Below are 16,677 nucleotides of genomic sequence, written 5' to 3'. Positions count from 1 at the left end.
AACAGCACAGCTGTGCTCCTAATAGTTTGCGAGGGGAATAACTGAATCCCTGCTTCCTTGAGAGCATGACACAGATGCCCCAGGAGCCCTTAGGAGCATCTCTAATTTCTTCAATGAACGTGGATTATGGAGCCAGAAAAGGTTTATGTTACAATTACGAACATGTCTTTACATTCCTCAAATCAGTTTGTAAAGCAGGAGTGTTGTATATAAAATTACTGTTGTTTAAAGTGACTGCTACAAATTTTATGTCCGAGCAGTATTCAGAAAAAGGTTTTTATTTATACAAGGTCCCTCTGCGGGTGGTGCCATTGCAAAGGCCATTGGATTTCCATGGCTCATGACAATTATAGGGATTGTGGATATCCTGTTCGCTCCACTGTGCTTTTTCCTTCGAAGTCCACCTGCCAAAGAGGAGAAAATGGTAAGCATAACATGGTTTCTTTCTTTTGTTTTGGGGTGGTATGGTGGGGTTTTTTTCAGTGAAACAAATGAGAACTTATTTCTGCATCTTTGCCTCTAACTTTCCCAAAATGGGACCAGCACAATTTCACCCTCATGCATCCCCTTTGGAATGAACTCCCCCTTCTTTGTATGTTCAAGATGTATAAATAAAAGCTTTTTATTAGTTACATGTTACAAAGTCACAAATTTGATTATCGTGAAACAGGGTCCAGCAGACATTCATCTGCCACAGCATACACTGCGGTGGAGTCAGTATAAAAGGCTTTTTTTTCCTCTCTAAGTGCCAGAAATGTATTGACCAAGTACTCACTTAATTTGTTTTGTGTGCCTCAACCTGTTTTCCTCATGGTCTTCTACAGTATATTTTACACTGTTTTTTTTCCTCTTCCTTGTTCCTCCATACAGATCACCTGCCCTTACAAATTAACTGCTCCTCTTATCCTATCTGTTCCACAGGTCTTATCCTGACTCTTTCTTTTTTTAATATAACTTCATTTTCTAGAGCGGTCAGTGCTCCCCAGCCACTCTGTGGTGCATAAGAAGAATGATGCTTGGCCAAATCAACAACCTTGCCCAGTCCCCTGCGACCCGCAGTGGGTGTATCTAGGGATGAGCCTCAGAGCAGGCGAATGTGTTCTGACACATCCCTAAATTTAGGGGCTAAAAGACCAAAGTCAAAAGTGACTGCAATTAACAGTCTTTAACAGACTTTTTTTCCCATTTTTCCCATTTTCACACTTGCTCTCTAAGTCCATGTAGAAGTCTGCTTTCCGTAAGAGCTGGAGTGAGGATTTCCCCTACTTATTCCATGAGTTCTGCCCCAGGACACCCAGCAATGTGCCTGCAGGAACGTTTCACTCCTTCCCTCCTATTGCTTACTGTTTGCCTAGCCTGTTACCCCCCCAAAAAAAGACTCCTGCTTTGCTTTTGGTAGTCCTTTTCCTTAATTTCCCCTCCTCTACCGTTCTCCTCTCTCCCTTCCTTTCCCATTTCTGTACCTCAATTTACCCTTTCATATAATGTCCTTTATCTGCTCCCCTACTCTGCTGTTGCAAGACTCGCTGTTCCTATAGATTTATACTGGATGAGGTTCAAAAGTTCTCTTACTGCAGGAGGAGACCCATTACTTTATTCACCAGGTTTCCTCTGCTCAGCAAGAAGATGGGAAGCTCCTGAAGGAATTACAAGGCAGTGCAATCCCTGTTGTGATTCCAGGGCTGGGAAAGTGCTGGAAAGCAAGTACCAATCTTTGCTGTCACCATCTGTAGGTCTAGCCCAGCCAGCACTTCATCCTTGCTCATACTGAACATCATTGACTTGGACATAAAATGTAGATGCTAGTTGTTTATTTGGGTGAAAAGAAAATGTAATTTTGCATGGTTATGGTCTTACTATGCAGTGCCATGTCTCTGCAAGGTAAGAACAGAACCTGCTGTGTTTGCTGCTCACCCTTTGTACTGGCATGAGCAGAACAGAAGGTGGAAAAATGAATCTTGCTGAAATAGTGGCGTACGTGAGGCCAGAGACCTTCTGTTTTGCACATATTTGGACTGCAGAATCCCAGAGATTCCAGTTAATCCCTTGTCATGACCTTTGTAGACTGCACTGATTTATTTTTTTTAACACACTGCCTAAGGCTGAGGAACAGAAAGAAAAAAAAAAAAAAAAGAGCTGCTGCTGTTTACTGGAGATACAAAGTTTATCGTGTGCTTTCCTGGTCACTGACAGTGTTTCTCACGTAACATGGTAATCATTGAAGGGACTGGATCTCTCCCCACGGCTTAAACACCTTCCACAGTGCCTGCCCTCCCCGCCAACATAACTTTAAATGCAAAGTGTCTCCTATTCCCAAAGTGGCTTGTGTCAGTGAACTGATGTGCCGTTTCTGTTGGGTTTGAAAAGAGTCAAAAGGAAGGGCTCTGTTTTGTGCTCTTTGCATAATTAATTATAAAACAAACTTAATCACACTCAACCTAAAATAAGTTACACAACTGCTCTGAGTACAGACTGTGATTGTCCCAGGAAAAATTCGTCCCAAAGGATGTAATATTATAGCTGGCCCCTAAGTACGGTAATCACTTCTAGCTTGCCATAGGTGTAAAGTCGCAGTATTTGGACCACCTCTCTCAGCAGAGCCCGGTTATGCTGCTCTGGAGCTCCACAGAAAGGGGTGGGAAAAGAAAAGCTAGTGAGGGAGACTCAGCTTGGGGCAGTAGGACTGCTCTTGCTCATTCATCCAGCTTTTAATAGGTGGAGATTAAATATAGGAGAGGTAAGTTACTGTAACTGGAGAGCAGGTAGATGTATTTCAATCTACTACGTGGGCTGAAATACTGGTTCCACTAAGGTAACAGAAATTGGCTGGTGATGTCTTTAGGGCCAAGATCCCACCTCACACGGACCTATGGACTTGATTTACCCTAATTGAAATCAGTTTGGGTTCTGCTTTGACCGAGGACAGGTGAATCGCTGAACGGTGGCTGCGGCTGGACGGCTGTGTGGTGGAGTCAGCCACAGACCTCAGCTGGATGCTAAGCAGAAATGCTAATAATATGCACACTCTGTTTTCTTTCAGGCAATACTCATGGATCACAACTGTCCTGTGAAAACAAAAATGTATACCCAGAACAACATCCAGTCCTACCCCATAGGTGATGAAGAAGAAGAATACGAAAGTGATGAATAACCTGAGAAGCCATATAACGTATTTTGGTGTACAAAATGCAGTGTTTCACGTGAAACATCTCATCCAGAAATAGGTTTTAGTTGTACTGTACATTTGATAGTGAAATGGTCAAAAAAACAAAGGTATATTATTCATTGCCCATGGTTATAAAGCAGACTGCTAACCGCCTTATGGGAGGGGGGGGAGCTTTTATAGAGGATTTGTATAGTGTTAATCTTTATTTTGTGTATTTAATTTTATTGGATATTACACTATATTTTTTATTAAATGTGTAGTATAAATCTGTATAAACGTGAATTTTAACTATTTGGTTTTTACAGTCAGCACATCAATACACAGTATTTCATATTTTGTTTGGAGTCATAAGTTACTGGCAAGAGCTTGGGTCTTATCTAATTGGAAGAAAAAACCCCCCAAAGCTCAAAGAAAACCTGTCCAATTTGCATCCTTTTTAATTGTACTCTTGTAAATACATTGAGAGGAGCTGAAGGCTGGAATTCAGACTGTAGACGTGGCTATGACTTTTTCGATCAACTTTAGATGATACGTTAGTAAAACAAAAGGCACAAGTTCTTTGCCAATTTCAAAAATGAGCTCTACCTGAACCCACATGGAATCCTGGGGAAAACTATTTTAAACGGATGAGTGTATTGCTGTCAGTACTATTTAATGAAGTTTTAATTAGCTAACCAGTTGTGCAATATGAAGCCCCCAACCAACCACACAACACCGGGTAAACAAGTAGGTATGAATGTGCGCTGTTCCTTTCCCTTAAAGGGAAGAAAAACAGCACAACGACAATTTTTAGATTTCTATCTTTTGAATCGTTTATTTTTAACGGATCTCAACTTTTAGATGCATCTTAAGTGACTGGTTAAGAAAAGCTGCAGTATCACAGTATTTAGTCTTCGCATGTACTGAAAGTAAGCTCATAACTTAAGCAGTTAAACAAAAACTATTTTACATTCATTTGCATACACATCTAGAAATTTAATGTATATTTATTTTTCAAAAAATAAAGTTAAAATATCAACTTTGCTAACAATAATGAAAAAAAAGACCAATTTGTTGCCAGTACCTCAATGTTTGGGGGCACAGTCTAAAACAGGAAAAGCACTGTATTAGGCAGTCCCTATCTGCACTGAGAAAAATCCAACTTTTAAAGAAAGCATTTTAAAACAATCCCAATGTCCTTATCAACCCTGGTGTATCTTTTCAGTTGTAAAATTAAAATCTTTATGTGCCTTTTTTCATGTAATTGCAGATGTTTTATGTACTACAGCATAGATACTATGTTTACATATAGTTTTGTAAAGTGTATATACTATGGTCAGAAAATATGAAAAATATAGTGGATCAAACTTCAAGTATTGCTTTGTCAATAATTATGCATTCAGAGTGCATTAAAATAAAGTTATCTAAAAGAAGTTCATGGCCTATTGTAATAAAGTAAAAATAATAATAATAATAAAGAATCCCCCTCACGATTTGCCTTATGCATTGTGGTTCACTGTATACTGGGGGGGAGAGCCAACAAACATTTCAGGTCGTGGGAAAGGACTCCTCATTTTTAGTCCATTTGTAATTGAGGACAAATAGTTTCACTCCAGGTTATAAATACATGCAACTTGTTTAGGTAACCGCAACGCTTCCAAAACCAGTCTGTTATGTGGCTGCTGGTCTGAGATTTAACTTTTGGGAAATACGTAAGGCCAAAATGTGCAGTACGAGGGCACACCCCTGTATATGCTGCCAGAACAGGGTGCTTAAGTAAGGGTGAAGAGTCTGATAAAACATCATAAGAGGCTTAAATGACGTGAAACACCAAGCAATATCATCCTATGGCTGATTTGAAAAATCCACTTACAGATTTTATAGTGGTATATTTTCTGTTGCATTCTTTTGAATATATAACAGATGGAAATCCTTCCTTCAAAGCCGAGATGTGTCTGGAGACAGACATCAATATAGCAAAAACCAAGATTCTGCAGCATGCTGAGTACTTCACTGCCACTGGATAAGTGACAATTGTGCATATCGATGATTATCATATTAGATTAGATTTTAATGTTGCAGATCATTTGGATACTTGAAACTTTGCCCCAAGAGAAGTTTACTTAGCTTTACTGAACTCTCTTGGTCAACATCAAAATGTTAATCCAATTAAATTTGAAACTAATATACCAATGTTAGAATTCTAAATTATCACACAACATGTTCATTTATTTGCCAGCTGATTAACCAATGTATTGCTTAAATTCACAAGTGTAAGAGTAATGCAAACATAGCAACTTATACAATAAAAACCCCATAGAATAGCTTACTTCACAGCTTGGTTTTGTACTTTTGAGCAGATCAAAATTAAGGAAGAGTTCATGTTAATCTGCAACACAAAACAAGCATGAGGAGGCCCAAGGACAGAGGAAATGATCACATTCCTCTTCTGCAGATGAGGATGTTTCTTCTGAGATGTTTCTCCTGGGGCCTTACAGACCAGCATCTTGCCCTGGTTTGCTCAGAAGACCCACAGTAGACCCATACAGCTCAGTCTGGCTCCCTCAGGCTCTTGCTCCACTCCTGGTCCACCAGAAGTTGGAGGAAGAGAGAGTCAGGTGCCACACAGACACCCATGTTTGGGCTCTCTACACCACCTTTTCCCCCCAGAACAAAGACATCTAGCAGTTGTTCTATATTTTGGATTTTCTGTGCCATGGAGGAATAAGTAATCAAACATGAACCCATTTTGCTGACAGTCAGGAAGTAACTTTAGTTACAAAAAATACACCAAAAAAATTTGGATTCTTCCATATTTTGTGTATTTTTATCTGTGTCACTTTACATGTGATAAAGTCACTTAGTTCATTTGCTCCCACACCTTAGTTCTCCCCTGTAGTTGTAAACTTCCATGCATGTTTTATTTCAAATTTGAGGGAAAAAACCCAAGGATAATGGATTATAAGGAAAAACGGCTTAGATAAAAATGAGCTAGTAAACCAGTAAGGATTTGTTTAGCCAACCATTAACATTTTCTGAAGGACAGGGCAAGTCAGAAGAATTTTTCTTGGACAATTTGTTCCCCTAATGTAACTCTGGTGGTAGTCACTATCACCAATAATTGAATGGCAATATTATTTGAGCAGTGCTTGGAGGTCTTAAAAAAACCCCACAAACATCCTTAGCATTTTATAAGATTCTCTAGGTACACAAAGAATCAACTGGAATCACCATTTTGAAAGAAATCTACGTCTACTCTTAAAACTGTGTAGAATAAAAATAAATGCATATGTAAATCTGAAGAATGCATAAAAGCCCAATTAATCCAGCAATCAGTAGTTTTATTTAATGCAAAAATGTGTGGTTTTCTCCCAAAGATCCTTCCTTTAAGTAGTGGCTTCAGACGATAAACTACTGCAATACAAGTGTTTAAAAAAATATTAACACAATGCAAAGAAGTTGATAATTTAGCAAAACTATTTTATTAAAGCTTATTCTCATGATAAAATAATAGCCAACAAAATCATATTAGGCAGATCTTCTGCAAATGTGTGTAGCTGCCACCTATTCAGATATCATTAAGTCAAGATATTCTTGTTTTCTGTGGTATTCTTTATTTTCAGCTATTTACAGTCAAGCATGAAGCAAAGATTACATCAGGAATGTAGTATTACAATTTTCCCCTCAAGATTCACTGCTTATTGTAATTAATGCCAGATAGGAATTTATGTTTTCCTTCTTATCACTAAAATACAATTATTTCGCCTTTTTCCCATTCGGTATATTTAAAAATATTGCACTACATTTAATTTATCTCTTACAATCATCATTAGCAATACTATACGAGGAAAACTATATCCAGCTTTTCTCACCCACTGTATTACACAAGTCAATTTAAAACCTCAAATGCATTTTTTTTACATCGGTATTTGCATTGTTTTCACAGCTCCTTCACGTGTACCAGGGTTTAAATGAAGTACTTGGATATATTTGAAAACCTCTATAGTAGTCCATAAGAGCAAACACTGATGGAGATTGAATGCAGATCACCACCAATGGTAAGCCACTGAGAAAATGGAGTGGGGAAGTCTTAATATGCATCTCAAGCAAGTATAGGTTAAATAACTTTTAGTCAATAAGGGAAGCTAATTTTGTGCGATTATTTGCTGAAGCTTAATTTCAGAAGTGTGTCACATGCCTATTTTAGCATGGGTAGTGTTTTCCATACATCAACTAAAGTATCAACCGCCCAGAACTCACAAAAAAGTCCAAGTAGTTGCATGAGTGGAAGTAACCGTTTTGTTTAGAAGTACAAATATGCTTTTCCATCAGTGAAAACCATTGCTACTTAATTTTGCCCATCACAAAATAAACTGAGAAGCAAATTTAATGGAGAGGTACATTACAGACTGCCTGCAAATTTAAATTAGTTATCTTACCACCTCAGATTCAACTCCATTTCCACAAAGGCATTTTTTTTTCTACTACCAGTGATAATGATACCAGTACCTAACACAGTACCTAAAATAAAGATGATATTTTATACGGCATTTCTATACACAGAAGATGAAACAAAGACATGTTTACGGGAAATAAATAAGAACAACAGCCTTAGCCAGGTGATGCTAAGATCCACAGTTTACACATAGCACAAGACCAGATAGTTCTTTTCAAAAGCTGCTGGCTGAAATTCTTGCTCATCTCTACTGGACTCACTTATTTTGATTCAAATAAAACACATTATATACACTATAGGACATTTTTCTGACAAAAGGTGATCCTTCTGCTTAGGCTGTCTCTTCTGTCTGAGAAGCTGAATGCTTACCACTACATGATTACTCAAAAGTGTTGAGAGAGAACACATTTAGCTATTTTGTAGAGTATTTTGTACCTTAAGCTTTCTGAAACGATAAGATAAAGTCTGCAGCAAAACATCAATTTTTTTTTTTTAATTACTTAAACCATCATTACATGCTTTTTCATAGAATGCAGTGAAACCTCCAACTCTTGAGAAGAGCAATTTTCCTTTATCAGGTTATTAGATAATACAACAACACTTAAATATATAATTTTGTTCTGAAAGGCAACCAGCCTCTTATCTCAAAAATATTCCCAATTAAATTATTATGAGATACTGGTATGTACTTTGACATCCAGTATTATTCAATCAGGATACAATAGCCCAAAGTTCTAAGGAGGATTTTTTTTTAGCATAGCATTATTATATTTCATGTTAATTACAAACTATGAAAAGTTCTTATATTTAACAAAAATATGGGAAACAAATGATATGCCATGTTAACTTTAGTAAATAATAATAACAGACAAAAGGAAAGACCTTTTGTTTGCTTTCATGATATGTTTGGCAAAAAATGCACAACTACCTAGAAGACGTACAATAACTGTGATCAACATTTTAAAGCCTGGTCCCTCAGTGACTTCTGTGTCAGTCATCAGCTTAGGCATGCAACAAGCTTATTTTTTCATCATACAATGAAAACTAAACATTTTGAAAATCCTGCCAGTTTCCTGTTGAAAACACTAGCTCAAAAAAAAAAAGGGGGGGGGGCGGCAAGTAATACATTAAGGACACCACACACATTAATGTGAAATGGTAAGGTTACATAATTAGAAAAAATAAAAATAAGTTATTAAAAATAAATTTCCAATATAAACCCCAAAATGCAGTTTCAACCAGCCAGTTTAACAAAATGATGGTGCTGTAGCTGGAGAAGAACCATTACTAGCTGTACTCTTACACAGGCAAATAACTGCAGAGAAGCAGGACATGTGCATTATACCAGTGTTTTTTAATTTAATTTGTGTGTGTTTGTAATTATGTGCAAAATATTCTTTTAGCCCATTCCTTCAAAGGTTAAATATGTAAATATCAGTCTACTGATTGAGGTGGATCAACTGGTTCTTCCGATATGATGTTGAATGTTGGCGCCTCCGTCAGACTGACATCTTCGTTATCCATTTCTTCTGCTATGTTGGGCTCCTCTGAATCTTTAGTCACTCTTTTGGACTGCCGCTCTAATGACATGTTCTCCAAAGACTCTAGATCCTCAATGCCTGCTCTGTAGTGGATCATCAGCAGCGTAAGGGCCTGCAGTCTTTCACCTGACTTAGCCAGCGCAGCAGAAATCAAGGCTTTTTTCCTTGCATCAGTTGTCTCTTTTTCTTCTTTAACGAGTGAATTATTGTTTTCCAGCTCCTGGTCTATTTCATTCTGCAGCTTATCCAACATGAATTCTAATTTCTGAAAACGCTCCTCGGTGGGTAAACTTCTATAGAGATCACGTCCAATTTCTTTAACAGCAATGAAGACACTGTCATCTAGACCACCCTCCTTTCGGACCAACTTTATCCCAGTACCTGCTGCACGTTTTGAAGGACTGCTTGGCCCACTGATTTCAGTATCGCTACTTTCATTATCAGAAGTGTTTGGTGTGTGCTTTGGTGAAGGTTCTACCACCTCTGTTCCTTGCTCAGAAAGGCGAGCTTTGGGGACTTGACGAAGGTTTAACAAACGGGTGCTTGTATTGATTATATGCCTGGTCAAACCTGTAGTTCTGTTAACAGATTTAGGTTCTGAATCAACACGAGAGGATGCAGCTTGGGGACCTTCCTGTCCTTCTGCTCTACAACCTCCCACAGTTCGATCAAGTCGCTTTTCAGCTCCCACACAAAAAGGTGTCTCAGTTAGACATTTTTCTTGACACTTTTTATGGCAAACATAAGCACAGAGCATGCACTGCGAAGCCGCTTTAGTCCATACTTTCTTTTTGCAGTAATCACACCAAGTGGGATTCTGAAACTGAGTATCTTGAAAGTTATGCTTGTTCTCCGTAAGAACAATTTGTCCCAAGTAAGGATCCTCTTTCGGAAGTGCACGAGCTTCTTCTTCCAAGTGACATTCCCGTTCTTTCTCCAGGAGAAAGTTTGAATCATCTATTTCACCTTCTTTTAAATATTTGAAGTGTAAAGTTACATCACCATAACAAAATTTTTCATTGAATCCCTTATGGGTTGTCAAATTCCGCAATGCTGTTCTAGTGACTGCTGCTTTAGGTGTAGGAGCATCCAGTTTAAATGTTCTAATATATTCCATTGAGGATGTAGCTATACAATCTAAAGCAATTTCTTCAAGTTTTATGCTTGCATATCCTAAGCAGATAAAACCACCTGCTTTGAAAGGGTCTCTGCACCACAGTGCAACATTAAGGTACTTATGGTATCCTTCTACTTCAAATAGACAGGAGGATGTTCTCGTCCTTGGCCATCGGCCTTGCCGGATTTTATAAGGAATTTCTGGTGATTCCCATGTTTGATGATCATCTCCGCTATCTTTGTAACTACGTGCATTTTCTGAAAGTCCATCTTTTAACGTATCTTGTTTTGGTGCTGTTGCTACTTTTGATACCATTGGGTCTTCTATTTGATCATTATTCTTTACTACCTTCTCTGTACATTTATCTCCGTTATTTGTAGGTGGAGGTGGCCTCTCCAGTTTTTCAGAAGATACCCCTCCAGTTTCTAACACATTTTGAGTTTCACTAGTAGGCAAAACAGGCTTACTTTGTGGCCTAGGTGGCACAGGAGGCTTAGTACTGGATCCTTGTGATTGTTTACCTGATTGCTGTGATGCATCTGAACCTTCAATAGTTTTGGGCGTTGCCACTTTAGCTCCATCTTTTTGTTGCGTTTTTGATGTTGTCTGGTAACTTCCTAAATGTAGTTTTCGATTCAGAATCGGAGATATAGTTCCAAGTGGTTTAGCAGCAAGTATTACTACTGAACGTTTGGGACTCGGAGCTGTTGGCAGATCTTCTTTTTGGTCAGGTGATTCACAAACTAAGTCCTCAAATTCTGAATCAAAATCTCTGTTATCAACATCAGCTGATAAACTAGTTTGGTCATCTTCTGGCTGTGTCAAGAAAGCAGTGTCTTCCAATTGTCCAAATCCATCCTGCAGTGCTGAACTATGCTGATTATACCCAACAGGCCTTTCATAAAAAACTAAAACTCTGTCCCCAGCCTGTCTAATAAGCTTCAACACTTGGACAGTTGATGTGATTTTAACACCTATTAAAAAAAGACAAAAATTTTTAAATTTTAATTGTGATCACAATCTAAATGGCCAAAAATAGTTGACAAACATGTTTAGATCTTTACTAGTGGTAATACTGTTGCTCACTAGCAGAGGAATTCAATTATGACAGAACAGCTTAACTGAAATGTTACAGATGGATCCTTTCCATTTTATTCATACAAATATATCACTTCAGGAGCTGGAAAAGATACTAACATAAATACTCCCATTTGCTGTTTGTTATTAATGCTGTAATCTTAGAGAGTAATGTTCATTTTATATGCTAACATTTTTAACCTTGGCCTTATTGTAAGTTTGGACTTTTCAGCGGCAGGCATTTAACAAAGGAGTCAAAAGAGATAGGTATCTTTAAATACAGTTATAATTAAAACAGAAGCAGGCTAACAAAGAAAATAGTTCCAATATGTTAACAAAATATAGGCATGATGCTACATTCTCAGTGTGGCTGAACAGTGAACTGAATCATCTTCCTCATCAGAACTTTGAGCCATTTGACAGTATCTCCAGCCTATGGTAAGATTCAACAAACTAAATGCAAGCTAAAATACCTTAATGAGCACACAGTCCAAATAAAGTTATGCAGGGGGTCATGTAAAAATTACTTTTCCCTTATTCTAGAGCAATTATCAATTGCCCGTTCAAAGCAACTCAAAACCGTTTTAAATCACCGGAGCAACGCAATGGGGATTTAGACAGTACCTAATCACAATAACTCACTGTAGCAGTTAAGCCAGAGCTTAACCACTGTAAAACCTGTAAAACCTCTCAGGTAAAAACTTAAAAATTAATGCGACTGTGATAGCAAGGAGTTTAAGTAGTTCATGTTGTAAATGTATAAAGTTCTATCTTCATAGTATTTTACCACATAGTATTTTACCACACTAACACTTCTGTAGTATCTTAATGACTTAGCAGAACGAAATATAAAATTACTTTACCTCTTATTTATATGGTTAATGTTTGGAGAAGAAATGTGTGTGCTGTGACATGCAGGCATATCTGGGATACTATATACAGCTCATAATTATGCAGTTCTTTCTGCATTTCTTTCTCCACCAATGACATGATAGAGATAATCTCCAAATTCACAATATGACCCTAGCAGAATTTTTTACCGTTTTTCCCCTAGAGTGATTTCAGTTTACATGCTACTTTATCAGTAGTACCTACACTTATTTCTAAAATGTTACTAATATACAGTGATATTCCCACTCCTTTTTAGTCTTTATAAATCCCTGGTCAGTGTACAAAGCCCAACAACTTTAAACTAAGCTACTTTTGATTCCTACTCCATAACATTATATTTAGTCCCACAACAGCCATTAGAATAGAAAACATTGCATTAGTTCTTAATGATCATAAACAGGTTCCTATCTGCTCCTTCCACTAAGTTGATTAGCCACTGTTCTTGTTAATGATTTATTCGTCCTTCTGTCCACTGCCATATTCCGTAAGTCCCCTCCAATACTCAAGTTTAAAGCAGTAAGATTTCCAGTACCAGTCTCTGATTATGGTTTATGATTATGATCTAGTTCTCTGTTGGTGACAGGGTCCATATAAGACAGAAGTATTCAAGCTATATCTGGAGATGGTCTAATTTAAAATTGTAGAATATAAACTAGGATCAATCCACTTCGTAATGCCCAGGGATTTCAACAGAATCTTTACTAAAAAAAACCACAGTGCCCTCCCCCGCAAAAATAAAGGGTACATGTCAGAGCTGACAAAAATTGAGACTAAAAGTATAAAAATACTATCAAATACTCAGCAGATCTTCTTGGGTCATTTTGACATTTTGGACAATTACTCTGTTAGTCAAAAATATGCTGATACTACTTGTTCCATACTCTATTCAGTACCTTTAGGTTCAAAGCTGAGCGTGCAGGCCCAGGATGTAAAATGTTATGGTTTTCTTTGTAAACTAAGCACGTTTTATAACATCACTGGGAGAAACTATGTAGAGAACCTCACAGCATCACTATCAGAGCAGTTAAAATATATTTACATTCAAATGTTTATTGAACTTTATTTTGCTTTTACCTAGCAAAGACCAAATAAATATGCAAGAAAACGAATCAAGTGAATGATAACCTTAAGCGGCCATAAATACATGAATGTTAGTTTTTATTATGAGTGCCAGGCATAACTAATTGTTGAGAAAGGCAGTCTAGTTGAACTGTACGCAGATACATCCTCCCAGTTTGCAAGACAACACTTATTTTGAAAGCTGACATATTACTCACTGCCAATTGCTAGAAGTCTGTCCCCCCTCTGTAGATCAGCAGCTGCAGCAGGTGAGTTTGGAGTCACAGTTTCAATGACAACATGCCCTGCATCTTCTTCCTTGGACTGCACAAGGCGGAGCGTGAGCCCAACACTTTGCAGATTCCCTTTCACTAGTTCTGCCTAGAGAGAAGGAATTTAAAAGTTAAGAGTATGTTGATTAAGCAAACCGCAAGGATTCACGGTTAGTAATGATTGTTTAAATAAAATCATACAACTGATACTATTAAAAAAATTACACTAGGACATCCGTTGACTTCATTAAGCAGATTCTCACATAATAGATTAACTGTCTGCCAATCCAATTTACACCTTGGAGAAAGGTGGAACCAAATGTCACCAGTTCTGAAGAGCCAAATATGCCAAAACCAGAGAGCACTGCAAGGAATTGTCAGCAAAATAAATATATATGTAAATAAGTGTAATGTGTGTACACAGCTGTTCAATAGTTTATATACAGTTAATAACAATACTGAGCTAACCTATGCAAATACAAATCAGCAGGAAAGGCAACACAGTTCATCTTCACAAAAAGCTCCAGTCCTAACAATGCTACAACACCACAACCTCATCATCCATTTTATTGGGAAGAAGTTTTATCAAAAGGAGCACTGTACCATCAATCTAGGTATCACTTTGAATAAACCACATTTGCATTATAAAGCCTGTTACTATGAGTAGCTCTTCAGTAGTCTATGCAAAATGGTGTTTGGAGTGAGAAAACTATTAGGTACTTACACAAATCTACATTAACAAAAGAACAAATCTAAACTAACAATAGCCTAAGAAGTTTCTTCAATGACTCAGAACCTGTTCCTCGTATTTATCTTGCAAGATAAATACAAGATAAAATTTAACTCAATAATCTCAAATATCTTATTCTTAAAAAAAATGACTGAGGTACAATCTCTGTAGTAGAGTTTCATCCCACACTCATGCACAGATCTCTTATAATTTGGAAGTCCCTATTGAAGAATATATCTAGGTAGTGGTCAATTGTTTACACACCTCAGTGTCTGAGATCTTTGACAACTGTTTTCTTAATAAAGACTGTCCTTAATGAATTTAAAAATATACTTTTTTTTCCTAAAACACATTCCTTCTGGACTGTTCCAAATGACTGTCTACTATTATTCCACCAAAGTATATTCTGTCTATTTGAAAGGGAAACTCAGTCTATGTTTCAGCTCCAAGGACAGAAATTTAATTTGCTTTTTTGATTCCCAAGAACAGGGAGACAGACATTGTTTGTAGAAAACCTCCACAGGCAATTTTGTATTTGATTTCAATTTACTGAGTTTAGGTAGACAGGCTTCTCCTCCATCCTTCTGCATTTACTTTGTTGCTATTCAATTGTCGATGTTTGAACTGTCTGGAGTTGATCCTCCTCTTTTGAGGATGTGTTTGTTTGCTTAGTTTTGTACAATGGCTTTTCACAGATGAGTGGATTACTTAACTTCAGTACACGACTCTCTCCTTGGCTGCATGGCTTTTGCTCCTTTCCTATAATCTTAATAGCACCACATCTTGGCTTTTTTAAATTGTTGTTCAGTTCTTTATAGAAATAAAAATGCTACACTAAACAGTTTCCTTAAGAACAGCATTGAGTTTGAAGAAGCAGACTTGCACTAACTTTCTAAGCTTTGTCACTAGTTTTCTGCATTTCCAACAGTCACTTAAGGATAACATTTTCTCACAAACTTTGTTAACATCTACTGTGAATACCCAGTAATGTATGCAAGAATAACAAGACCAAAAATACGTAGTAGGTTTTTTGGGGGGGTTTCTTTGTTTTAATTAAGACTGTTCCCATTTACACCAAAGAAACTGATACATAATTAAATTAAAAATATAAACCTTTAAGTGTTAAGAAACAAATAAAAAGTATTAGAAATACTTGTGGAAGAAAAGAGAAGCTTTTTTTAAAGAAAAGAATTAGTCTTCTGCTTTAGTCCTTTATTTATAATATGGCTTTAAGTTAGCAATTCACAAATGTTGCACATGCTGTACAGAAACAACATGAACAATTACTACAAAGAACACTAGTTGAATATTTTAACTGTCAAAAACACAAATGACATGAACTTGCTGTGGCGGCATACAAACATGCAACAAAAACTCCTTCCAAAAATCACTCCCCTATGCTACGTAGCTCTGCATATTATTATCAAACAAGGAGACCATTATTTCTGAGATTTGCCACAGAATCTAAGTACTCAAATCTCAATTTTCCTATGATGGTTCCTTTGAAAGTCTTGCTCTAAATGATTAAGGTTGGAAAGAGATTTCCAAGTCCTTGTGTTTGGACAGATAACAAAACTATCATAATGAAGATCAGAAAGTAAAATGCCACTTAAGGAACGCTGACAAACATGTATATTACAAAGGACTGAAAAGCAAACTATAACCATTTTTTACCCTAATTTTTGTTAGTCCACTGAAGTATAAAGCTCTTTAGTGAGAGAATTTCAGGAAAGAAATGGATGCTTAGACAGAATGGAAGAGGAAAAAAGACAAAACAGGATGATTTTCCTCTTAACACTAAATTATTCTGGCCATTTAATCACACTCCTTTAGTCATACAGCTAATTTGATGATACATAGTTTCTTCTGAAATCTTACATTAGTTCTGGATCTTAACGCCCAGAACTGGAGTTAATTAATAAGACAAGATGTTTTAAAGTCACAGCTCATCCAAGATTGATAGTCTGTTAGTTTTGCATCACTGCAAAAGAAATGTTGCTGTAAGTTTTTTTTGCAACGTGAGATAACTCTTGTATAATCGGTCTTTGAGCAGATCAGAAAAACATCCAACTACTGAAGGAAGCTGGCCATGTAACACTTTTACAGGAGTTACCTCATGCAAATCTACTTTCTTTTACAGTCAGATATTTTCTCATCCATTCAGAGCGGCACAAAGAAGTGATAAGATTTCTAAAGACCCGTTCTTCAGAAAGCAACAATCCCTACTTGAAAGAGAATGTCAGAAGGAAAACAAGAGCTGGTACTGCAACATCTAGCATTTTGAAGAAAGGCAGCAATGACCTCTAACCACTGTTAGTACTCGCAATCATGGCAAACTGCGCGATATGTAGGGAAGGGCACAATTAGACAGTAAAAAGGGGAAAAAAGT

The 16,677-nt window shown here is 37.1% G+C and overlaps 2 protein-coding genes across 2 annotated transcripts in view; one reads left to right on the top strand and one right to left on the bottom strand.

Annotated features, from left to right (window-relative positions):
• SLC18A2 (solute carrier family 18 member A2) overlaps positions 1-4,625 on the top strand; it is a 31,588-nt gene extending 26,963 nt beyond the window's left edge. Inside the window, exons 14-15 of the mRNA XM_075504046.1 lie at positions 291-424; positions 3,041-4,625. Coding sequence (XP_075360161.1) covers positions 291-424; positions 3,041-3,151 — 245 coding nt within the window. The 3' untranslated portion in view covers positions 3,152-4,625. The remainder of the gene's footprint in view (positions 1-290; positions 425-3,040) is intronic.
• Positions 4,626-6,608: 1,983 nt separating this feature from the next.
• The window catches only part of PDZD8 (PDZ domain containing 8), a 66,858-nt gene continuing 56,789 nt past the window's right edge, over positions 6,609-16,677 (bottom strand). Inside the window, exons 4-5 of the mRNA XM_075504468.1 lie at positions 13,505-13,667; positions 6,609-11,233 (exon numbers count right to left, since the gene is read on the bottom strand). Of these exons, the coding sequence (XP_075360583.1) occupies positions 9,036-11,233; positions 13,505-13,667 (2,361 nt within the window). The 3' untranslated portion in view covers positions 6,609-9,035. The remainder of the gene's footprint in view (positions 11,234-13,504; positions 13,668-16,677) is intronic.

This window comes from Mycteria americana, chromosome 6 (genome assembly GCF_035582795.1).
Source record: "Mycteria americana isolate JAX WOST 10 ecotype Jacksonville Zoo and Gardens chromosome 6, USCA_MyAme_1.0, whole genome shotgun sequence".
In the NCBI taxonomy this organism is placed as follows: domain Eukaryota; kingdom Metazoa; phylum Chordata; class Aves; order Ciconiiformes; family Ciconiidae; genus Mycteria; species Mycteria americana.
Note: the sequence above shows the minus strand (reverse complement) of the source record. Positions and strands in the feature narration are given on the sequence as shown.